This window comes from Spermophilus citellus (genome assembly GCF_964194105.1).
Source record: "Spermophilus citellus genome assembly, chromosome: 16".
Taxonomy (NCBI): domain Eukaryota; kingdom Metazoa; phylum Chordata; class Mammalia; order Rodentia; family Sciuridae; genus Spermophilus; species Spermophilus citellus.
In genome coordinates, this window is record NC_138196.1 from 79,933,541 (window position 1) to 79,958,637 (window position 25,097).

A 25,097-nucleotide genomic window follows, 5' to 3' on the forward strand; every position below is an offset into this window, starting at 1 on the left:
TTTATAAAGTTCTTAAATTTGGTCTTAGCATGTCTTTGTTGGTATGTGGTCTTTTTCTTGCATTTCAGTGATTTATAAGAATCTAAATTATTGGAGGAACCAAAAACTCTTTCAGCTACATTTTGTAGTTTCAGTGTTGTATGTTTGACATTAGTAAACTTAAAATTGATTTACCCTCTTTTTTTTTTTTAAACACAACACCAGGAACCTATGTGACTTTAGATTTTTCATTCTCTGTGCCACAATTTTCTTTATGAAATTCTGTGTTTCTATAATGAAAAACCTGGATCTGATCTTCAGTGGTATCTTTCAATTTTAAGATAGTCTTTCTCTTCTGAGACATTGATATGTATTGAAACTAATTTACTTAGAAGGCTGTTACTGAGTATTAATTTGGTTAAAAACAAAATTTAAGATTTAGGATTTTTAACTTTCATTTCAAATATCAAATATCGAAGTTCAGCTAGATGTGGGAGTAATATATTATTATAATAGTGATATATTTTTGTAAATGGCACGTCTCTCTTCTTGGTGAGAGTTTTAAGACATGCCCTTCCATGTAGAAGTTGTGAAGGGGGGCAGGTACTAGGGACTTAATCCAGGGTACTCTATCCCTGAGTTATACCCCTAGCCCTTTTATATTGTTCTTTTAAGACAGGTTATCCCTAAGTTGTAGAGGCTGGCCTTGAACTAGGATTCTCTTGCCTCAGCCTCCCAATTTGCTGAGACTATAGACATGAGCTACTGCTCCTAGCCCATTTAGAAGTCTTAAACCCAAGGAGGGGTGTGAATTTAATTATTATCTTTAGGTTTTTATCAATGGGTTATTTTAAATTCTTAATCTTTATCTTCAAGCACTAAGTCATGGTGCTTACTACAGTACAGTATAAGGGCAAGTTACACAGATTTTATTGAAACTCACTGATGTGACAGGCTATGAATAGATGGAATTTTGTCCTTTTGCACTTTTAATTCAGCCTTCATGACTGGAAGCAATAGTATATTCTAGTTTATAATACTTAAAAAAAGACAAAATTGTAGTACATCATTACAAAGTTGATATTGTTCAGGTAGAAATATTTCTGAATGTGTTATATACACTGAATCTTTAATCATCTTGGGCTTTTAAAATAGTGGCTTTGAAACCCATCCAACATTGATGCAAATCATAATAAGATTCCTTTAGAAAGTGTTTCTCAGGCACATCTAAAAGCACTAGATATACCATAATGGGCTAAACATGGTACATCAAATATTGCCATTTTGGATAAGAAACTGAAAGATGTCTTCATATCTTGCTTCTCAAAATATAGACCATGAAACCGCTGTGTTGAGATCACCTGGGAGCTTCTTAGAAATGTAAAAATACAAAAGTACCACTTTAAACCTACTGAGAACAATTTTAACCACATCTCCAAGTAATTTAGGTTTGAGAAATAATATTCTAGTGTAAGGGTCCGGTGAACATCGGAGGAAGAGACCACCAAGAGACTGGCTCATGCAATCAGCAAAAGGGGATTTATTGAGAATCCAGCATGCTGGGGCTCCGTGCTCACTCAAGAAGGGAGAGCATCCCAGAGCCCAGAGCAGAGGTTAAGAAGTGCTTAAGTACACTTTTTGGGTAGGGCGGGGGCTTTGCATACATCAGTACAAATCATCCTGAGGCAGGGGGGTGGGGAATTGAACAACAACTCTCATACATGATTAGCACATTCATTGGCGGGAACAGGTTGGGCTGGAGTGATAGGTCATTCCTAAGGAGGGGATACATTCAAACTGATTGGTTCAGGCCCTGAATGCCTACATGCCAAACTGCACAGGGTCCTAGGTTATTAAACAACTAAGTGGTCAGTACCGGGCATTGTCCTAACTGCCTCAGGAATTTCAGGTTTTGTGTGCAGTTCAGAAACTTTATAATACCTAGTCCTTTACATTTTAACTCAGGCTTTGCAGCTTAGAAACTTTACCCTTTCACTAGGAGACTAGTAAACATTCCTGACATTAACTTCAGTGGGTTGACATTGTTTAACATTACATCATTCAGTAGTATGCCAGCTCTTGTTTTTGAAAGCAAGAGTTAAAATACATATTTAGGCAGTTATCATCTGTTACATAGCACATGGACCTTCCTTTTGCTCTCACAATTGTGGAACTAGTGTTAAAAAGTCTTCCCTCATTTCAGCATCACCCCAACTTGTTCTTCCTTTTCATTTCTACTCCAAAAACTTGGGTTGGGATCATCCTTCCGCAGGCACATATCTTTAGTGATTCTCCACTAAGAGTCCAAAAAAAATTCCATGTAATACAACTCTACCTTCCTTTCCTTCATCTTCTATTCAGCATACCCTCTAACCATATTCAGCAAAACTCCTGTAGTTTCCAGAACTCTGCTCAGGTGTATGCTTTTACATTCTTGGTTGTTACCTAGGAGGCTTTTTACCTCCTCGTCACATCCTTATCAATCTCCATTTTTCAAGATTATCTCAGCTGTTATCTTCTTGCTGTTATCATGTATTCTGAATTTCCCTGCCCTAAGTGTTAGTGCTCATTTTAGTTACCATTTTAGAGGAGTGGTCTTCAAAGGCAGTGACCTTTTCTTACACATGCCCAGAAGCTAGCATTGAACAGGCATTCTGAACATTTCCTGTTTACCTAGCTACCTTGTAGAGCTACTTTGTGATATAAAGGGATTGTTGATGATGTTAACACAAACTAAACTTGAAAAATAGTCCATTGTGACCTTTCCAAGAATAATTATTTATTTGCTTAACATATGCCACATGAGTTTTTGCCCATAAGAAAATTACTTTTTTTTTTTTTTTTTTTTTTTTTTTAATCTACAGAGGATCTTTGAGGAACATTGGTAACCAGACTGGCATATTTTTTTCTTTTGGCCAATTTATTTTAATTCTTTTGTTTCTACTATATTATTTATTATGTTACCTTTTTACCCAGCCTGTCAAGCCATCAAGCTAACAAACAAGGACAGAGCTGCTCTCTGAAGAGTATAGAAAGTTAGTAAGAGTCTGAATAAAGGCTGACCCTATAATTGACATACCTAGAATAGAGAGAGCCTGGGAAATGAATCCTCAGCATTCATTGCTTACTCCCTAGAACGCCTGAACAGTGTGTAGACACAGTTTTCTGTCTTTAAACAAATTAGTCAAGTTTATCTGAAAAGAACATCTACCCAATGAAATCTATCCCCAAAATAAAGTTTAGAATGTGATGTTCTGGAATTTTGTCCTGTAACAGATTCTCTTAAATTAAGTCATTTAAGTTCAACTCTAATATGTGAAATCAACCTTGAGATAAAAATGAGAACGAATGGTGCATAACAACAACAACAACCAAAAAAAAAATGCTAAAAAATGTAGTGAGGTGCAAAATTATAACACATGTGTTGTTCCAGAAACAAGTACAGAAATTTCTTATTATAGATTTGGCAGATTTCTATAATAAGATAAACAAGAAGTTCATGGGTGGGGTCTGTATAAATAATATCCTACTGATAGGAAAAATGACAGTATAAACAGGATATAATAACAGTGCCTGCTGAATTCCCAGCATGTTATTTGTAGCTTCCTCCCCAGTCACAGCTGCTCCCACTGAGGGTGGACTTCTACCTCTGCAAGAGGTCGGCCAAGATGCTAAATTCTCACTAACAATGGGGGTGGGGGAATGAGCATGACCTTCACTTTAATAATAAACACATGTGTTCTATATTCACTTTCAAGGTAAAATGTTTTCTTAGGCTGTTTAAGAATTCTGAAAACATAATATTTTAAAAAATGACCTGGGAAAAATCAGGCACACAGAATAAATGAGTGAATGGACAAAGCTTGATGCGTACTTATCACCAAAGAAATGTACTAATTGGATTCATGTCCTTCGAAAAAAATAAGTATGTGGAAGAAGGGAAAAACACACTTAGCAACTCTGAATTTTAAGAAATTTATCACATTTTTTAAAAAATCATAGTAATATTATGGAAAAGCCACAAAATACCAAGGTTTTAGTTTTTCTGCCATTAAATTGCCTTGTGACTAAGAGCCTCATTTTCCATACTTAAAAGATGAGGGGTGTTTTAGTCAGCTTTTTCACTGCTATGACTAAAAGATCTGACCAGAATAATTTTAAGAGGAAATTTATTTGGAGACTTAGGATTTCAAGAGGTCTCAGTCCATAGAAAGCTGGCTCTATTCCTCAGGGCACGAGATCGGGCAGAACATCATGATAGAAGAGTACATCAGGTTAGAAGAGTGTAGGAGAGGGAAAGAGCTCACAGGATGATCAGAAAGCAGAGAGAGACTTCACTCACCAGATAAAAATATATACCCCAAGCCACACTCCCAGTGCCCCACCTCCTCCATTACCATTCAGTTAATCCCATCAGGGATTTGTTTACTGATTGGGTTAAGGCTCTCACAATCATTCTTCTCTGAACTTTCTTGTATTGTCTCACACATGAGTTTTGGGGGGACACCTCAATCCAAACCATAATATTTCACCTCAACCCCCAAAGCTCACATACATCTGACAATGCAAAATACATTTAGTTAATTCCCAAGAGTCCCCTAAGTCTCAACAGTTCCAAGATTGCTCAAAGTTCAAGTCCAAAGTCTTCTCTGAGGCTCAAGAGAATCTCGCATTGTGAGCTCCTGTAAAATTAAAAGCAATTTACAAATATCTAATATATAAAGGTACTTAGTAGATATTTCCATTTGTAAAAATAGCAATAGAGGAAAGAAGGGATAGGACCAAAGCAAGACCAAAATCCAGCTGGGCAAACAGGTCCTGTAGTTCTTTGTTTGGAATCTGGAGCATTTGTCATGATGTCATCTCCAAAGGACTTGTGTAGCTCTGCCCCTGTGGCCTTATTGGTTGCTTCCCAAGTGGCCTTTCTGTTGACTTGTCTCTGTTCAATTCCTGTAGCTTTCCTAGGACCATGTCTCATGTTACTGGCATTCCTTAATCTTGGGGTCTGCACTGTAGCTTCAGCTTCCTCCTCAAATCTCCACAGCTTGTCTTCTTGGGGAATGCCCGAAGGGACTCTGAATCTGCTACATCTTGCCTGGCTTCCAAGGTCTTCCTTTGAAATCTGGGTGAAAGCCTCTCTGACCCCCTAACTCCAGCATCCAGCATCCTGCATCCTGCAGAACCAGCACCATGTGGTTAATGCCAAGATCTGCCATGTTGAACAGTAGCCTCGCCTTCAAGGACCCTGGCTAAAGCAGCCTCTGAGTATCTGGTCTGGGTGGCTGAGCACATCGAAAATACTTCCTAGGCCCCCCTTGTGCAAGAAGGATTCCTTGCTGGTCTCTTCTAAAGAGAATTTTCACCTTTACTCCCTTGAGCTTGAGATGTGTGTCATCTTATCAGTTCCTAAGATGCCCTCAAGCCATCTTTCCTTCTTTCTTTTCTTTTTCTTTCTTTTTTTTTTTTTTTTTTTTTTTTTGTTGTTGATGGACCTTTATTTTATTAATTTATTTATATGCAGTGCTGAGACCCATTCCCTCACACTCTAAGCAAGCTGCTACCACTGAGCCACAACTCCAGCCCCTCAAGGTATCTTTCATACATCTCTGGGCAAAGTCTTTAGCATTTCTTTAGTTGCTGTAATGTCTTTAACAATTGCAACTCCCTTAGCGGCCAGTTTTACTTTTGATTTTCAAGTCCAAGTTTTTCAAATCTTTCTGCTCTGCTTTCTACTCCTGAATATCTAAACTTGTCTGAAAAGCCTCCAACAATACCTGTATCACTTCTTGGATGCTGTGCTGCCTAGACATTTGTTCTGCCAGATTAAGAAGTCCATTGCTTTTAAAATCAGCCTCACAGAAAGTCTCAGAACACAGGCAAAATGCAGATTACTTCTCAGCCAGAAGTTAACAAGAACGGCCTCTACTCCAAATTCCAAAAAATAAGTCCTCCTTTTCTGAACCCTCTCTTCACTAACCATGGTCCTGTTGGCATTCTGTTCTGAGCTCCCACCAAAATTGGCCATTAATCTCTGCTTACAAGCATCTCCAGCTACAAATCTCAAAATTCTGCCAGTGAATTTTAAAAAGTTCCAAATACTTATGAGCCACATGGTCAGGTTAGTCACAACAAGGACCCCACTTCTTGATATCAATTTCTATATTAGCTTTTTTGCTGCTGTAACTAAAACACCCAATCAGGACAGTTGTAAAGGAGGTAAATTTATTAAGGGCTCCCAGTTTCAGTGGTCTTAGTACATAGAAGGCCAGCTCCATTCCTTAGGGCTAGAAGTGATGCTGAATATCACATCATGGCAGAAGAGTGTGGCAGAGGAAATTGGCTCACATGATGATCAGAAAACAGACAGCAAGAGACTGAGACTGCCCCAAAGCCACACTCCCAATGCCCCATCTCCCCCAGTTTTACCACTCAGTTAATCCCGTCAGGAATTAGTTCACTGATTAGGATAAGGCTTTCACAGCCCTATTATTTCTTCTCTGAACTTTCTTGCATTGCCTCACAGATGAGTTTTTTAGGGAAACCTCACATCCAAACCATAACAAAGGGCATTGACCAGATATTTTCTGTGTTAGTCCAGTAGAGCTGGTAATTATAACAAAATAACAAAACTGGGTAGCACATAAGGAATGCAAATTTATTTCTCATAGTCCCAGGAGCCGGAAAGTCCAAGATCATGGCATATCATTGTCAAGGCAAGTAAGGATTTCAGTTTGAGCATTCAGACTATAGCAGTTTCTAGGTATCTTTCCTACTTTTTAAATTTTATTGTTTTTACAATAGAAGTACATTTAATAGATATATATATCTTACCTGCATCTAGTTCCGCAAATATAAGAATTTGTGTTGTCAAGTTCTGAACTGTTTTTAGAAGTGTCCTAAGTATATTCAAATCACTTTGCTTTTTTATTTATCTTTAAAATGAAGGATGAAAATATTACACATGTGGGCTGGGGATGTGGCTCAGGCGGTAGCGCGCTCGCCTGGCATACGTGCGGCTCGGGTTTGATCCTCAGCACCACATACCAACAAAGATGTTGTGTCCGCCGAGAACTAAGAAATAAATATTAAAAATTCTCTCTCTCTAAAAAAAAAAAAGAAAAAGAAAATATTACACATGTAATATAGTAACTTCTTTACAGAGGTATAAAAATTAATATATTGATCCTTTTTCTAACCAGAGAACTCAGACCAGATAATAATAACCAATTAAAGTGTTACTTTACTTCTTTAAAAAATATTTTTTTCTCTAAAGTAGATTAAGGTTCATAGCAAAAATGAACATAAAGTACAGAGGTTCTCTATATACTCCCTGCCCATCTCCCATACAAACCTTCCCTACTGTCACCATCCAGAGTGGTGCATTTGTTAGAGTCAGTGAACCTATACTGACATGTTGTTGTCAACTGAAGTGCATAGTTTATATCAGATTCCTTTTGGAGCATTGCACATCACGTAGAGTTTGGATAAAATGTCTGATTACATGTATCTGTCCTATAGAATCACACAGAATACTTCCACTGCCCTAAAATTTTTCTGTGCTCTGTCTATTTATATCTCCTTCTCCCTCAGCTCCTGACAACCATTGTTAATAATTCTTTAGAATGTCATATAGTTGGAGTCATGGTATACAGCTTCAGATTGACTTCTTTCACTTAGTAGTAATATCTTGAAGCTTCCCTGTGCCTTTTCATAGCTCAATAACTCATTTCCTTTCACTGCTGGATATTTCCTAATCTAGCTATGCCACAATTTATTCATCTACTGGAGGACATAATGTTGCTCTCAACTTTTGGCAATTATGAATAAAGTTGCTATTAAAAAGTAGGATTTTTTTCCAAATTAGAAATAGAACGTGAACAACAGACTATGGAAATTTCTTTTCTTTTTTCTTTTTTTTTTTTTTTTTTTTTGAGAGAGAATTTTAACATTTATTTATTTTTTCTTAGTTCTCGGCGGACACAACATCTTCGTTTGTATGTAGTGCTGAGGATCGAACCCGGGCCGCACGCACGCTAGGCGAGCACGCTACCGCTTGAGCCACATCACCAGCCCCGGAAATTTCTATAATAATAATCACATATAATTCATCTTGCTCATTTAAAAAGATCTTTATCAGTTCTTACCTTGTGGATTTTATCAGTTTTTAAGTAGATCTCCAGAACTGGGGATATAGCTCAGTTGGTAGAGTGCTTGCCTCACATGTACAAGGCCCTGTATTCAATCCCCAGCACCACACACACACACACACACACACACACACAAATTAAGTAGATCTCTGGCTTGAAGGCTATCTATCTATTATCTATTTACAAAATTGCCATGTTTCTACATGTGAGATGTATCTGTCTCCAAATTGAATGCTTTCATTTATATTAGAAGAAACCTTTTCACATTTTCTTTGGATGGACTTTATTTATCAACGTTATACCTGTTTTTACAGAATATGTGTTGGAATTTTCTCATATTATACCCTCTGTAGAATAAGAACAGATGCTGTTCTGTGGTTTAAAAGTTTTTACTTTTAATCACACATGGTGGCACATGCCTATAATCCCCAGAGATTTGGGTTGCTGAAACAGGAGAAATTATCCTGTTAATTCTTACTGTTTAACTTAGGGATAGATTTTAAATTGAAAGATTTATATCAGTGGCTACACATAATTTCCTTTTTTCCCCCCTTTTGCAGTATTAGGGATTAACCCAGGGGTGCTCTACCATTAAACTGTATCCCCAGCTTGTCTGTCCATTCTTCCTTTTCTCTTTTCTTTTCTCTCTCTTTTTTTCCCCCTCTTTTCTCTCCTCTTCCTCCCACCCAGGGTCTTGCTGGTCACTTCCAAGCCTGGCCTCAAAGTTGGGATCTGTCCTGGGATTACAGGCATGTACCACTCTGCTGAGATAACAATTTGTTCTATCAGATCATTATCAATACTATATTTTATAATGAATAGTTACTAAATCTAGTTAGGTAAGGCACTGAAGCTTGAATTAACCAAACTGCGCTAGGGTCCTTCATACCTGAGAGGCCTATAAAGTTTTAAAGTTGCTCAATTTGGTGGGAGGGAACTTATATAAAAGCATTTAATATTGTAAAATTACCCTCAAGTTAAATTTTACTATTTTGCTTGGTCCTTAGAAACCCTCCATTGCAAAGTAGTTTTTGTAGGACATTTTATTCCAGTTTGTCTTATTTTTCCAGAAGATGAAAAATGTTTCTGAAACATTTGAGGGCTGAGTGCTGTGTGTTAAAATAATTAATAGACCTAATAATATTAAGTATGAAGAATATTTCTTAAACCATTGTTTGGCCACATTTTTTCAGTCTGACTTAGCTTCATCATTATGCTGGGTTCCTAGCAGAATAGTGTGTGGCCATGGAAGTGAGTTATAGGTAGCCAGTGGCTCTGTTTTGTGCTTGTGTGCACCCTCTAAGCTAAGCTTTTTTTTAAGAGAGCTTTTATTTTTGGCTGTAATTTATTTAACACTTAACTAAGTGCTAGATGCTGTGCTAACTGGTTTGTATATTTGAGAAGCAGGTGTTAACTTCCCAGTTACAGATGAGAAAACCGAGACTAAAGGAGATTTGACTCATTTTCCCAGCTTCTGCACCTGGTTGTTACTTGTTTTGTTGCAAAACCAGTTTTTCTTAACATAGAAATTCAGTATAGAAAGGTAGTACAGTATGGTGGCAGGAGCATGACTTTGACAGTGGACTGTCTGGATTTAAAGTCTGATTTCAGAATTTAATTACTAGTTTTTTAACTTTGGATAAGTTATTAAATAAATGTCTAAAAAATTTTTCTACCCTGGACAGATTCCGTTGAAGTCACCATTGTGCTCTACTGGAGAAAAGATAGCCTTTTTAACAAATGGCGCTGGGATAACTGTAGAAGAACGAAACAACCCCTTTATCTCTACCTTTATCTCTGACCTTTATCTTTTACCCTGTACAAAAATCAATTCAAAATGAGTCAAAGATCTTAGGATTAGACCAGAAACTATGCAACTTTTAGAAGAAAACATAGAGTCAACACTCCAGCTTTTTAGACATAGGCAACAACTTTCTCAGTAGGACTCCCCAGAGCTCAGGAAATAATGCTAAGAGTAAATAAATGGGACAGTATCAAATTAAAAAACTTCTGCACAGCAAAGGAAACAGGAATGTGAAGCGAGAACCCATAGGAGAAAATTTTCACTAGCTACTCTTCCAATAGTGGATTAATATCTAGAATATATAAAGAGCTAAAAAGAAAAACTTTACACCAATTAACCCTATTAATAAATGGGCAAATGAATTAAATAGAAAATTATAAAGAAATACAAGTGGCCAACAAATACATGAAAAAAAATGCTCAACATTATTAGCAATCAGGGAAATGCAAATCAAAACTAAACTGAGATTTCATCTGACACTAGTTGGAATGGCAGTCATCAAGAATTCAAGTAATACTGGAGAGGATGTGGAGAAAAGGAACACTTTTACACTTTGGTGGGATTGAAAATTAGTCCAATTATTATGGAAATCAGTATGGAGGCTCCTCAAAAGACCATAAGAATTAGAGTCATCTTAATAGAGTGACACATGATACCCATGTTTATAACAACACAATTCACAATAGTCAAACTATAGAGGCAGTCTAGGTACCCATCAATGGATGAATGGATAAAGAAAACATGGTAGGGCTTTCTGTCCTATAATAAAATAAAGGCTTTCTGTCCATCTATAACCACAACAAATTTTTTATTTTTTTTAATTTTTATTTTTTAGAGAGAGAGAGAATTTTTTAATATTTATTTTTTAGTTCTCGGCGGACACAATATGTGGTGCTGAAGATCAAACCTGGACCGCATGCATGCCAGGCGAGCACGCTACAGCTTGAGCCACATCCCCAGCCCACAACAAAATTTTTTAAAAAAAGAAAGAAAGAAAATGTGTATGCACACACACACACACATATATATTTATATACACTTTTATTCAGCCATAAAGAAAAATGATATTATGGCATTTACAGGGAAATGGATGGAATTAGAGACCATCATGTTAAGTGAAATAAGTCAAAGTCTGAAGGTTAAGGGGTATGTATGTTTTTCTCTCATATGTAGACGCTAGAGAGAAAAAAGGGACAATAAAGGTGGGAGTGAATCTCATGGATATCAAAGGGAGATCAGTAGAGGAAAGGATCCAAGGGGTAAGCGTCAGGGAAGGAAGGAGGACATGCCGGTCAGGGATACTGGCCAAATTATATTGTTATATTGTGTGCATGTGAGAATATGTAACAACAAATCCCATCAGTGTATACAACTAATAAAAAATGGGGGGGGGGGGTACTGCCAAGCATGGTGGCATAAGCCTGTAATCCTAGCAGCTCGGGAAGCTGAGGCAGGAAGATCAGAAGTTCAAAGCCAGCCTCAGCAACTTAGCCAGGCCCTAAGCAACTCAGTGAGACCCTGTCTCTAAATAAAATACAAAAAGGGCTGGGGATGTGGCTCAATGCTTGAGTGCCCCGAGTTCAATCCTTGGTACTAAAAATACAGAAAAGAAAAGTGGGGCTGGGGGTGGAATAAAATTCTTTAAGAAGATTGGGAAAAACAGTTTGAGCAAATTTGCCCTACCAGATAGTAAAATACACTGTTTGGTTAAAGTAATACAGAGTCATGTTGTCAGATAGATGAATGTATCAATTATACAGAACTGAGCTCAATAATAGATCCTTGAAAGGAAATTCAACTTAAATACAGAAAGCATTTTAAATCTATAAGGAAATAATGTTTTCTCATGTATTATTTGTTTGAAAATGAACAAATAAAATAGATTGTAACATCAAACCAGAAGAAGAAATTAGTTTCTGCTGAAAATCCTACACTATATTAGAAGAAATTATTGACTATTTTTATTTGAGGTAGGAAAGCCTCCCTGCCAAAAGATAAAGTTGGATGGATTTAATTGTATAAAAATTTTAAGTATATATCTAAAAGAGCACTCTAGACAAGATTCACACTGAAAGTTATTTGCATCATATAGAGCAAAAGCTTGGTATCTATGATATATCAAAAGAACTCTTACAAGTTTTTATGAAGCAGCAAATAACCAAAACATTTTCAAAGATTAAATGTATGAAGAAAGCCAGTACAGTGACGTACCCTTCCTTGTAATCCCAGTGATTCTGGAGGCTGAAGCAGAAGAGATTGCAAATCTAAGGCCAGCCTCACCAACTTAGTGAACCTCTAAGAAACTTAGTGGGATCCTGTCTCAAAATATAAAATTTAAAAAATGGCTAAGAATATACTTCAGTGGCAAAACTCCCCTGGGTTCAATTCTTAGTACCTAAAAGAAAAAAAGAGGGAAAAATGTGAAGCCTCAGAAAAATAAAACAATTTCATTGTAAGATAACGGGGTGTTTTTTGTTTGTTTGTTTGTTTGCTTGCTCATCAGATATCAAACTTTAGAAGATTGAGGAACATTGCTAACCCTCTTCTGACCTTTAACTCCCCGCAAATAGTAAAGATAATTAAAAAAAAAACCAAAAACCTCTATCTTTAAGGAAGCAGTAACCATTGAAATAGACAAAACCAATTAAGAATTCTGGATCAAGCCAGTTGGGATTTCACTTGCCTTTAATCTCCCCTGGAAGGGAGGCTGAGGCAGGAGGATCACAAGTTCAAGGCCAGTCTCTGTCTCAGCAACATAGAAAGACCCTCAGTGGCTTAGTAAGACCTTGTCTCAAAATAAAAAAGACTGGGAATGGAGCTCAGTAGTGAAGCCCCCCCAAGTTCAATTTCTAGTACAAAAAAGAATTCTGGATCAAAACAAAGGAAAATGATGAGCACTAACACCTGCTTATACCTAGAGAAGGAAATAAGTTTCCTAAAAAGTATCCTGTTTGTGAAAGTGCTTCACATGTGTAAGGCAAGTGCTCTGAGTCACAACCCCAACCCAATCCATGATCTTTTGTTTAAAAGTTAACTGTCCAAAAGAGTAGACGAACAGAAATGGAACATTTTTGTATAGATACAGTTTAATATAGAAATCTCACACTCCTCCTTAGTCATGACTCAATCCTCCAACCCGCAGCCCCCGGCAAGTACTACTTGACCTCCTGTCTGTGTAAATTTACCTATAGACAAACTGGTGGATATTCATATGCTACATGGAACTTTTGTGTCTGGCTTCCTTTCACTTAGCATAATGTTTTCCAGGTTCATCCCTATTGTAACCTATATCACCAAGTAATATTCTATTATATAGATATGCCACATTTTATTTATCTACTGTGAAGAATGCTATGAACTTTTGTGAGTAAATTCTCTGGGAAATATATCCAGGAATGTAATTACTGGGCCATATGGCAATTCTGTATTTCATGTTTTAAGGAATTGCCAAAACTTTCATTCTATAAACCACTTACCAGTGTATAAGGGTTCCAGTTTCTTCACATCTTCACCAACACTTTATTATAGTTATCCCAGTGCTTGTGAAAATGGTATCACCTTGTAGTTTTGATTTGCATTTCCTTAGGGAAATGACCATGTGGAGCATCTTTTCTTGTGCTTATTATTCAATTCCTATATCATCTTTGGAGAAACGTCTAGTCAGATTCTTTATTTTTTATGGGTTGTTTATTTTTTACATAGAATTTTATGAGTTATTAAATATTGTAGACACAAGTTCATTATTAGGTACAGGCTTTGCAAATATTTTCTCCCAATCTGTGGGTTATCTTTTTATATTCTTGATCTTGTTCTTTGAAGAACATAAAATTTTATTTTGATAAAGTTCATATTTTGTGTTGCTTTTGATTTTGGTGTCACATCCAAGAAACTATTGCCTAATCATAGATTATGGTAGTTGAAGTAAAGCTTGGGATCTTCCAAGATCTTTCCCGATCATTCCCATAGTAGTAGGCATGTGCACAGCTCTATTCATGTGTGTGGCCTTCTAGATGCCTAGGAATGTGTCACAGCTTTTTGAAGACTATCATGGATACCAGCTCATTCCTCAGCTTTTCCTTTTAAGATATTTTTATCTCATTACCTCAGTTGTTATCTCAGGCCAATGCAGTGTTAAACAATTGTCACAGATTGTTTTCAACAAAACACTTTCCATCTTCCATGAGAAAAAGGCTATTCACACCAAGTGACATCTGAGTCAGGGCAGTTAAAGTCAAGCTGTGCAAATGGGGATTTCCAGAGAATTGCCAGACAGGTCAAATAATGACAGTCCTTTGAATGGTGTTTTGGGGAACTCCAGAGCTTTTCTCTCCTCTGTGGCTATTAGGCCACACCTGATTTTCATAGTGATTTCAGGAATGTTGATTTTCAAGTCTATTGTGGCATTGGTGTGATGAATGTGGGTGGAGGTCAAGTTAAAAATATAACATAGTTGTTCTTAACAAAATTAAATATTTTTCTTGATTAATATCCTTGGATTGTTACAAGCCTTTGATTTCCAAAGTTCTGAAAAAGTTAATTCTGACAATTTTTGCCCATGTTTCTGTGGAAAGGCATCTTTTGCTCCCTTTGCTTTTATGGGAGTAGCTTTTCAGAGGTCTTTACTATTCTCACTTATCTCTCCATTTCTAACAAATTTTGAAGGAAGGTTGACCCTCTCCCCATTTTTCCCCTGTAGAATTGTCCTGTAAGATTATAAATCGGATACAGAAATTTCAAGCATAAAAGGACTGAAGAGTCCAGCACCAGTAAGCTTGTATTTTTACTGGGCCTAGGAGTGTAGCTCAATGGTAAAGCATTTGCCTAGCATGCACAGGGTCCTAGGTTTGATCCCCAGCACCTTAAAAACAAACGAACAACAACAACAACAACAACAACAACAACAACAAAACCCACACTACTCAATGATAAAATCTTGTGCCCTGAGAGTTAAATTAAAAATATGGAATTTAGGTATTTACTGAAAAAGGTGACAGGTGGTATCTTTTAGTGGGCATAGAAGTAATCTGTATATTGATTTGAGAAGTGGTCATCTACACATACATGTGCCAAAACTCAGACCTATACACCAGAGTTTACTGGTTGTAAAGTATGTCTTAATTTTTAAAACAAAGTACAGGATTTAGAAAACAAATACATAGGCTGGGAAACTCTATGATAAATCTTGAATCCATTTAAACCTAGAACTGTGAATGAACAACTATGGTAACTATGACTCCGGAACAAAAATGTAAATGTTGACTATGTAAAAATGTCTTTTAAGTCTTATGAGTTGGGTGTAAAGGCTATGATAGAGATGAGGGAAGTAAGGTGTCTTCATTATCTATTGCTACATAAAAATATATCTCAGAAGTTAGCATCTTAAACTTTTTTATTTTCTCACTCAGTTCTCAGAAATCCAGAAGCAGAGGAGTAGATAGGTTGTTTGGGTTTTTTGGTGTCTGAAGAGGTTGCAGGTATCTGGAGGTTTAAATGAGGTTAGAGGATGCCCTTCCAAGAAGGCTTACTTGTGCTAGGTGCAATAGCACATGTCTGTATTCCCAGAGGTTTGAGAAGCTAAGACAGGAGATCACAATTCAAGACCAGCCTGGGCAATGTAGGGAAACCCTATCTCAAAATAAAAAAGGCTGGGGGTGTAGCTCAGGGATAAAGTGCTCCTGGGTTCAATCTGTAGTACTGCAAAAATTTGAGAAAAGAAAAGGAAGAAAGCTAACTTACATGGCTATTAACAGTTCTTTGCCACATGCATGTCTCCATAGAGCTTCTTGAGTGTTTCTGAGTATTCTCACAAAATGGCAGCCAGCTTCCCCACCACCATCTAAGAGAAAGCGCAAGTTTGAGGCTGTAATGTCTGTCATGTCCTAGCCTCAGAAGGCACAGACCTTTATTTCTGCTATATCTATTGTTCATATAGACCAGTCCTGCTGCAGTGTTTGAGGGGATTACCCAGAAGTAGGAAGACTGGAGGCCGATTAAGAATATCTTGGAGGGCGGTTACTGCTGTCTGCCCATCTCCTCAGTTTTTATAGCCAGGAACCACTGGATACTATCCAGAAGTTTAAAAAAATAATGTGTTCCAATCACGTTATTTTTTTTTAACTAATTTTGCCCTTGCTTTAGTGGAACTTCCTTTCTCATATAGAAACTGTTGCTGAAGTCCAATACGTCTTTTATTTTCACTTTAATTTAAAATGTTTCTTTCATTACTATCAAAGTAAGTTGTATGTTTTTACATTTTAAAATCTGTCTGTAGTATGATCTCATTTCAGTAGTTTTTTCTATATTATTGTATTACTGTTTATAATAGTAAAACATAGATTGTGTGGACATGCATGCGTGTACCCGCACACACATGCTCCCATGCTGGATGTTACTGGGGATTAAATTGGGGGCCTTGTGCATGCTAAGGCAAGCACTCAACCCCTGGGCTACATCTCCAGTTCCTTTTATTTTATTTTGAGACAGGTTCTTGCTAAATTGCTGAAGCAGACTTCAAACTTGAGATCCTCCTGCTTCAGGTTCCAAGTAGCTGAGATTATTTAGGAATGAGCCACCATGGTCATCTTAGATTAAGTATTTTAATCAATGAAGGTATAAGCTGTTACGTGGCCATTAAAATGAGATGTATATTTTACCACATGAGAAAATTCTAGGACATTATAAAAGGAAGTTACTTATTTATTGTGTATATAACTCCAAATGTATGTGTGTGTATGTGTGCAAGTGTGTATATACATGTATGTTTATGTATTCCATCATGGGGAAAGTATTGGTGGATTTACGCCAATAAATAAGGATACCTGTAGGATAGGGAATATTAAGGCGGGGGGAGAACAATTTTTCCTGTAAGTTTGTGACTTACTTGAATTTTTATAGTTTCTTGTGTGTTTGTTTATATATTTAGTACTAGGGATTGAACCCAGCAGTGTTTTACCACTGAATCACATCCCACCCTTTTTATTTTTTATTTTGAGACTGGGTCTTGCTAAGTTTCCCAGAATGGTCTTGAAATAGAGATCCTCCTGCCTCAGCCTCCCATGTTGCTGTGATTACAGGTGTGCACCACTGTACCTGTCAGACATTGTGTTTTAACTTAAATATTTTAAATGTAACTTTGGTTGCAGTACAGAAAATAAATTATAATAGAGGTAATGGCAGTTCTCAAGTAGAAAATTTCTTGAAGAAGAGTGTTTTTCTTCTTAAACTGAATTTATCTACTGATTAAAAAGGAGCTAATTACATGCTTCATATGTGATTTGTTCTTTTCATCAACATTATTGCAACTTTCTAGGAAAGAGAGGCTAAAATTCCAAACTGCAGGAATGAAGATTGGAAAGAACACAGAATTTTAGGAAGAACGAGTGATTAGATATAGTAAGCAAAGTAAGAGTTAAGGAGAAGAATGAAGATCAATTTCACTGGGAACACAGGAAGAAGAGCAGATTAAGAATTAAGATAATGGATTAAGCCAGACACAGTGGTGCATGCCTGTAATCCCAGCGGTTTGGGAGACTGAGACAGGAGGATTCAGAGTTCAAAGCCAGCCGCAAGGTGTTAAGCAACTGAGTGATACCTTGCCTCTAAAAAAATACAAAATAGGGGTGAGGATGTGGCTCAGTGTTGAGTGCCCCGAGTTCAATGCCTGGTACCAAAATAAGAAAAAAAGATAATGGATTAAATTTACTGTATTGAGGACCTGTGGGAAATTCTCATTGAAGCTATCTATAAGATGGTTTGAAACAATAGGTCTGGTCCCCAGAACGTCTTTGGTATGACTTTTAAAATTTCATTTTATGGTGAACTTTTTTTTAATTGTTTTTTTCCAATGTGCATTTCTTTATTTTCTGATTTAAAATTTACATAAACTAACATTATTGAAGGCACTGTAATATTGGCATAAAAATGGACATGTAGAAAAACATGGCACAGAATACTGAATTCAAAAATTGACCCACACATACATGGATTGATTTTAAGTAGGGGTGCCAAGGTAATCCAATGGGTAAAGGACTTTCCAACAACTGATGCTATGCTAAAAGAATTGGACTTCCATATTAAACAGCAACAACAACAAAACCAAAATTCCTTGACACTTACTTGCACCAAATAGAAAAATGAAATTAAGTGATCAAATAAATAATATAGATAAAGCATGGATTTATAAATAGTAAAATATAGCATCCAAAATATAAAAATCTTTACAGCTCAAAGTAAGGGAAAAGTAATTTTAAAATGTCCTAAAAATTCAGATATTGCATGAAAAAGTAATAAGATTAGGTTAAAATGATACAAAGCTCATTCTCTGAAGTTAATAAGAAATCACAAATTAATAACAACAAAATTTGAGGTATTCACAAACAGAAAACATTGTTAATTAACAGTGCATTAAAGAAGAAATCACAAGGAAATTAGAAAATAATTTGAAATGAATGAAAACAGAACATGAAGGAATTCAAGTTATTCAGAACATATTAATATGACATTTTTTAATTATAATTGTTGATAATTGCAATAACCAAAGGAATAATGTATAGAGTGAGAAAAGATGCTTAAAGCGGGAACCCTGGGGCCCATGGGGGAGCCAGCAGAGCAGCACCTGAAGCCACTGACAAGTTGCCTTGGGGGAGATGTATCAGTATTCTGAGAGTGAAGATGACGTGAATGGTCAGTTGTGTCACACTCCACAGGAAGTGAGAGAAAAATGAAACATTAAATTTATAATATAGTATTACACTTTGAGAATGGATTATGGTGGAGAGCCCTCTAGTGGAAGGGAGTCTGGTATTTGTAGAACTGGAAAAGGAGTTTAACTCAGAAAATAATGTGTGTTGCTTGCATAAAAGTGTTTTCCTCTTGTGAATACAATGGGATTATTTTCTTACTGGAAAAAAATTAAGCAAGGGTTAATTTGAGTCAATGTATACAGATTATATATAAAATTTTTCTGCTCTGTAAAAGGTAGAAAGGAAAAGGATTTGAGGAGGTAAAACAAGAGATTTTCTTCAGCAATGGGAAGAAGCAGGTAAGTCAGGGAAATATCTGCTATAGCAAAGCTTCTGGTAAAGAGAATCTGAAGAAACTCAGAATACCAAGTTCTACTGAAGTTCCAAATCAGTCTCACAGGCATGAGTTAAAGGAAAGTTGCACAGGCTACTAAGAAAAATCATTATAAAATATGTCATCCTACTTTTTAAAAATTTTTTGCAGTGTCTCTTTTGGAAAAACCGCCTGCTTTACAGTTCATTTTCTACATTTGTTATATAAAACTGAGATAAGTTTATAGGGAAATTCTTTGTTTTTTCTTCATACAAAAGCTGAGGATAGGAAGCTGCTATACATTAACCTTCTTTTTCCCTTTGTTTTGTTAAATTGGTAATTACACATGTAGAAAATTGAAGAATAATATATTTTTAAATAGTTTACATTGCTTACCTAAAAGAGTAGAATTGGATAAGAAAGGCAGAAATTAACTTCTTTTTGTAACTCTTTAACTTAATTGCAATCTTTATAAAACAATCAAGTATGTAGTATTTAGGGTGAAAAGCTAAAGATTAAATGAATGCATATTTAGGAAAAGGTTATGAAAGCAATATAGAGGTAGGAATGTTAGAAAATTTAACGACTTTAAATTTTTGTGCATATTTGGTTATAAATATGCAAATACAAGAATACCAAATACAAATATTTTTGCATATTTGTTACTATACCAAATAGAATATAGATTACATAAAATTATATAGCCATAAAAGTGTAGTTTTTTATTTATATCATGAGCAGCTTTTCCATATTAATATATATCCACTTAATTTAGTTTTTGAAACTATATAGAATTTTTTAAACTTTTTGGGGAAACTTCTTTAAGATTAAATATACATATACAGAATAGGGTCCAGGTTAATGACTTTTAACAAGTGAAGGCACCCACATAACCACAACTCCAGATAAGTTAAAGAACACTGTTGGGCACATACTAACCTTCCTCATCCTGCCTCCAGGCATCTGTATTGGTAACCAGTATTATTCTGATGGCCATCATCTCTGTAGCTTAGTTGTGTGCTTTTGTTTGTTTTGTTTTATTTTACTTTTTATAAGTTTAATCCTGGTTGCCTATGGGGTTTTTGTGTATGAGTCTAACTTTTTATGGTCAATATTATTTTTGTGAGGTTTCTTTGGGTGGTTACAGATAGCAGTAGTTTATCATTTTTCTATTTAATATAGAAGTCAAATGCATGTATGTCACAATTTATGCCTTCTACTGTTGATGGATATGTAGTTTTTCTGAATCGGGACTATTATAGATAATGCTCATATATGAGCCTTCTCATCTTTTGAACATACTTCTATTGCATAGGTATACATTTCTGTGGGCATTTCTAGGAAACGCATTGTTCGGCATATCTTGTACAAACTAAGCATTAGGATACTGTCCAAGTATTTCCCCAAATGGCTCTTATTTTACCCTACATGCAGAGATCCAAATGCTCCATGTCCATAATTTTTGCTAACATATGAGGATTGTAAGTTCAAGGCCAGTTTAGGTAATATAGTTTTGTCTTTCCTTATATTCTTTCCTTTTGCTAGTTATATATTGAATTATGCATTTTTTGGAGAAACTATAATAACCAGAATAAGCATGTAATTCTCATACTAGTAAGGTTCAGATGTGCTTTTTTACTTTCAGATGTGGAGTTTTTTTCACATTTCTAACTAATTGCTGTCAAGCATTTCCTGGTGATAGCAGAAAACTATTTTTTCTATATTCTGTTCCTTTATTTGGGGAAATTATATGTGCTTGAAGAACATTTTTAGCTAGTGAGGTTTCTTCAGAGGTCATATTTCAGCATAAATCTAAAAGTCTGCCAATTCTTACTTCTTTATGCTAATGGTAATGAGTCTAAAAATGCCTAAATGAATTAACAAATAAGCCAAAAACTTTATTGAAGACAGTATTTTCAGTGACTTCTCCTTTCCCTGCACCTAAATCTTTTTACGAGTATCAATAATAAATGGGAAAACTTGCTGACTTGATTTTTTTCCCCACTCAGAATCTGTTAAAAGTTTTAAACCAGAGGTAGGTGGAGGGCACCCAAATGTAATCAATTTCTGACAAATAACTGGAACATAGGAATCTCTTCATTTATTTCATATTTTATGGACCTGGTTTGAAAATAAATTTTAGAGGGCCACTGTGAAGTCTAGGCTAATAAAATGCTTTTTAACCTTTAGTAGATAATTTCTGAGTATGTTCTAGCCAGTGCAGTCAGCCCACTGTTGAGGACTCTGCTCAAGTTTCAGCCTCCTGACAGAGTCACTTAAGAATAAAGCTCCCAGTGACCCAGAACCCTCAGTAGCTTCACTGTTGTTTCACTGCCCCCCACAAAAGCTGTTTTTCTCTCTACATAGGTATCAGTCAGAGCCGGATCTCTCATTGGCTGCTGCAGCAGGGATCAGACCTGAGTGAACAAAAGAAAAGAGCATTTTACCGATGGTATCAACTTGAGAAGACAAACCCTGGTAAATATCATTTCCTTGTGCTTACTTCATCTGAAGCAAGGCAAATGTATGAATTATTTCACTGAATCCACGTGTTCATTCGTTCAGTAAGGTAGTTTCCTACTTTTATGCACTCCCCCCCCCCAAAAAAAACAACCATATACTTTTAACTGTAAAATCTAAGCCCTGACTGTAATACTTTTTAGTCTATTGTTTAATATTTTCTAGTCTTGTTCATACCCTCCTCTAAGCTACCTCTTCGCTTCCAGCTTATATGTTAACCTAGCAGCCATAGTTTAAAAGAATGATCAGGAGTGTCAGTGGCTGGTTTCCTTTTTCCCAACCATAAGTATCATATAAAATTGCACATATTTTATTATTTTTGGAAAATTGTGTTTTAATTCGTAATATCAATTTAATATTTGTATTTATTTTTAATAAATCTTAAAATTTATAGTAATATAGTAAAAAATTAATATAGTAAAAATAATCACTGTATTATATCCAGTGATCTCTGTTAATGATTTACTGTTTCTAGTTCTAATGACTTCTGGGTAATGAATATATCTTTGAATTTTTAAGATGAAACTGCTCTGATGACTCCCAGGAGCATCAGTAGGTTGGAAAGCTGAATGAATCTTAAGGGAAAAGAAGATCACAAAACCTTGTGTTTGGAGTTGCCAAGAATAGGCAAGATACTTTTAACAAATGATATATAAAGTAAAATATGAAGTCATGGGACCGACTGTCTCAGTCCACACATTGTGCTGTCTGGTAGCAGTGAGCCTACTCTCAAGTATAAACTTATTATGATTTAGTTATCTTTCATAATGCTGCTGCCTAAAGCCTTTGCACAGCCTAAATCACCCATTGAAATATTGCATACCAATAGCACTAGCTTTGAGGTGAAAATAAAGAATGCTCTAAAGCATTCTTGTGTGTGTTTGTGTCTGTCTATGATAAGATTTTTCTCTCCAAAGATTACATTTTCAATCCAGAAGACCCACACAGTACAAAACAGAATAGACTATATCAATCTCTATGCAATGAATTTTTAAAAATTTATTCTGCCAATAATTTCTGTTTGAAGTGTCTTAGATGTAACGGAAAGTTAAAAGACTAGGACAGTAAACACCTTTTTACCTCTCCTTAGATATAGTTGAAAATATATTGCTGCATTTGCTTTATCTATAAAATAAGTTTTAAGATTTATTTGTGTCTATTTAGCATTCATCTCCTAAAAGCAAGAGTCCTTTCCTACATAACCACAGTCTCCATTATCACACCTAAGAAAATTAATAAATCCACATTATCTAATATTTAATCCATTGCCACATCTCTCTAGTTGTTGTGAGAGTGTCTTTTGTAGCTCTTTTTTTTTTTTTTTTTAATAAATAGAACCTGTTTTAGGTTAGCAAAGTTAGAATGCTTCTTCCTTAGACTCTTAATTCTAATCACCCAAACTTTTTTTTAATTGATTTTTTTATTCTAACTTGTTATATATGACAGTGGAATGCATTACAATTCATATTACCCACATAGAGCACAATTTTTCATATCTCTGGTTGTACATAAAGTACAGTCACACCATTTGTGTCTTCATACATGTATTTAGGGTAATGGTATCCATCTCCTTCCACCATCTTTTCTACCCCCATGTCCCCTCCCCTCCCCTTCCACCCACCCTTTTGCCCTTCTAGAGTTCTTCTGTCTAATCCTCCTATGCTTTCCCTCCCAACGCCACTATGAATCAGCCTCCTTATATCAGAGAAAACATTCAGCATTTGGTTTTTTGGGATTGGCTAACTTCACTTAGCATTATATTCTCCAACTTTATCCATTTACATGCAGATCCCATGATTTTATTCTCTTTTATTGCTGAGTAATATTCCATTGTGTGTGTATACCACATTTTTTAAATTTATTCATCTATTGAAGGCAAACTTTGTTTTTATTTTATTTTTATTTTTATGTGGTGCTGAGGATCGAACCCAGCACCCCGTGCATGCCAGATGACCTCGTTACTGCTTGAGCCACATCCCCAGCCCATGGGCAAACTTTTTTTATGACATAAATTTTTTTAAGCCATATAACCACAGAATATCTCAAGTTTGCAGTTTTTCTGAACTATATATTTTCATCACTAAATAACTTTTTTCTTTATCTTCTGTATTTCCTATACACTGGAAGTTAGAATTAAAGACTTTGTTAGATTTAGGTTGGATATTTTGGTCAAAAGTACTTCATAGATTATGGGGGGAGGGCTGTAATAATGATGGCAATTTATATTGAAACACATTAAAAAATAAAACAGATTGACAGAGAAATTGATAGATACATGATGAAGTCAGTATAGTAAAATGATTAGGTGAAAATGAGTATGATTTTCACTTACAAAATTGTATTGATGTATATTTGAAATTTTCTCAGTATTTAGATACCTCATGTAATCACTTATCAAAAGGTCTGTGATGTTAAGTTATAACACTGCCCATATGTTAAGCTTGACCATTTCCCATTAAGGTGGGGACCATCAGATCTTCATCTTACAGTTTATAAACAATCTTTAGGATGACATTTCTTGTTTGTTGCAGTGCTTGGGATTCAACCCCATGCCTCATGCGTGCTAAGCAAGTGCTTTACCACTGAGACACATCCTCAGCCTTCTAGGGCAACATTCTGCCACTGGGTGAACATCCTTTTCTGCAACAGCCTTTTATTGGTGGTTTTAGCATTCCTTCATGATCCTTTTCTAAATTACTTCTTCCAGTGGAGGTTGTAAAATGAGATAATCTAATCTATCATTCCTTCAGCATTTATTAGCTTGAGAGTTTTTCTATAAAGAAGAGCTTTCATTTTTCAGATATTTTCTAATATCTACATACACAAGCAAACCTCTCAAAATAGATTCATTTTTGTTGTTTTTAGTGTGGAGTCAGGGAGGCACAGGGATGGGAGACAGAGTAGGTGAAAGGACAGTTTAGGTTCAAATCCTAACTTCTTTTTTAAATATATTTTTTAAATTTTTAAAATTTACTTATTTTTATGTGGTGCTGTGGATCAAACCCACTGCTAGGCAAGCACTCTATCACTGAGCTACAACCCCAGCCCTCAAAATAGACTCTGCTGTTGCCACTGTCATAAGACCCAAGGCAAACACAGTCTAGGAAAAATATAATGCGAATAGTATATGTAATTTTAAATTTTCTAGTAGCCACATTTCAAAAAGTAAAAATAAATAGTGAAAATTAAATTTGATAATATAACATATATAGCCAGTATGTGATCATTTCAGTATTTAATCAGTATTTTTATTTTTTAAACTTTTTTTTTTGCTTTTACATATTTGTATATGCACATAATATAAAAATATAATTTGACCAGTATCACTCCTCAGCACTTCCCCCTTCCCTGTCTGCTTTCTACCCTCTAGTCCTTCCTCCACTCACCCCATTTTGTTTAAAACTTGAGATTTCTCTCTTCTTTCTTTCTTTTCCTGATTCAGTATATATTTTACACTTAGAGAACCTATTTTCAACCAGCTACATTTCAAGTGCTTAATTGTCATGTGTCTTGTAGTTACCACATAAAATCAGCACGGTTTTCAGATATAGTTGAAACAGTACTTCAAACTTGACACTAAGCAATCTTCCCAA

The 25,097-nt window shown here is 35.7% G+C and overlaps 1 protein-coding gene across 17 annotated transcripts in view; it reads left to right on the plus strand.

The window, feature by feature from the left end:
- The window catches only part of HMBOX1 (homeobox containing 1), a 153,264-nt gene that overhangs the window by 84,699 nt on the left and 43,468 nt on the right, over positions 1-25,097 (plus strand). For all 17 annotated transcript variants that reach the window (XM_081269564.1, XM_081269563.1, XM_081269554.1 and 14 more), the window contains one exon: positions 21,352-21,462. In XM_081269564.1, the coding sequence (XP_081125690.1) occupies positions 21,352-21,462 (111 nt within the window). The remainder of the gene's footprint in view (positions 1-21,351; positions 21,463-25,097) is intronic.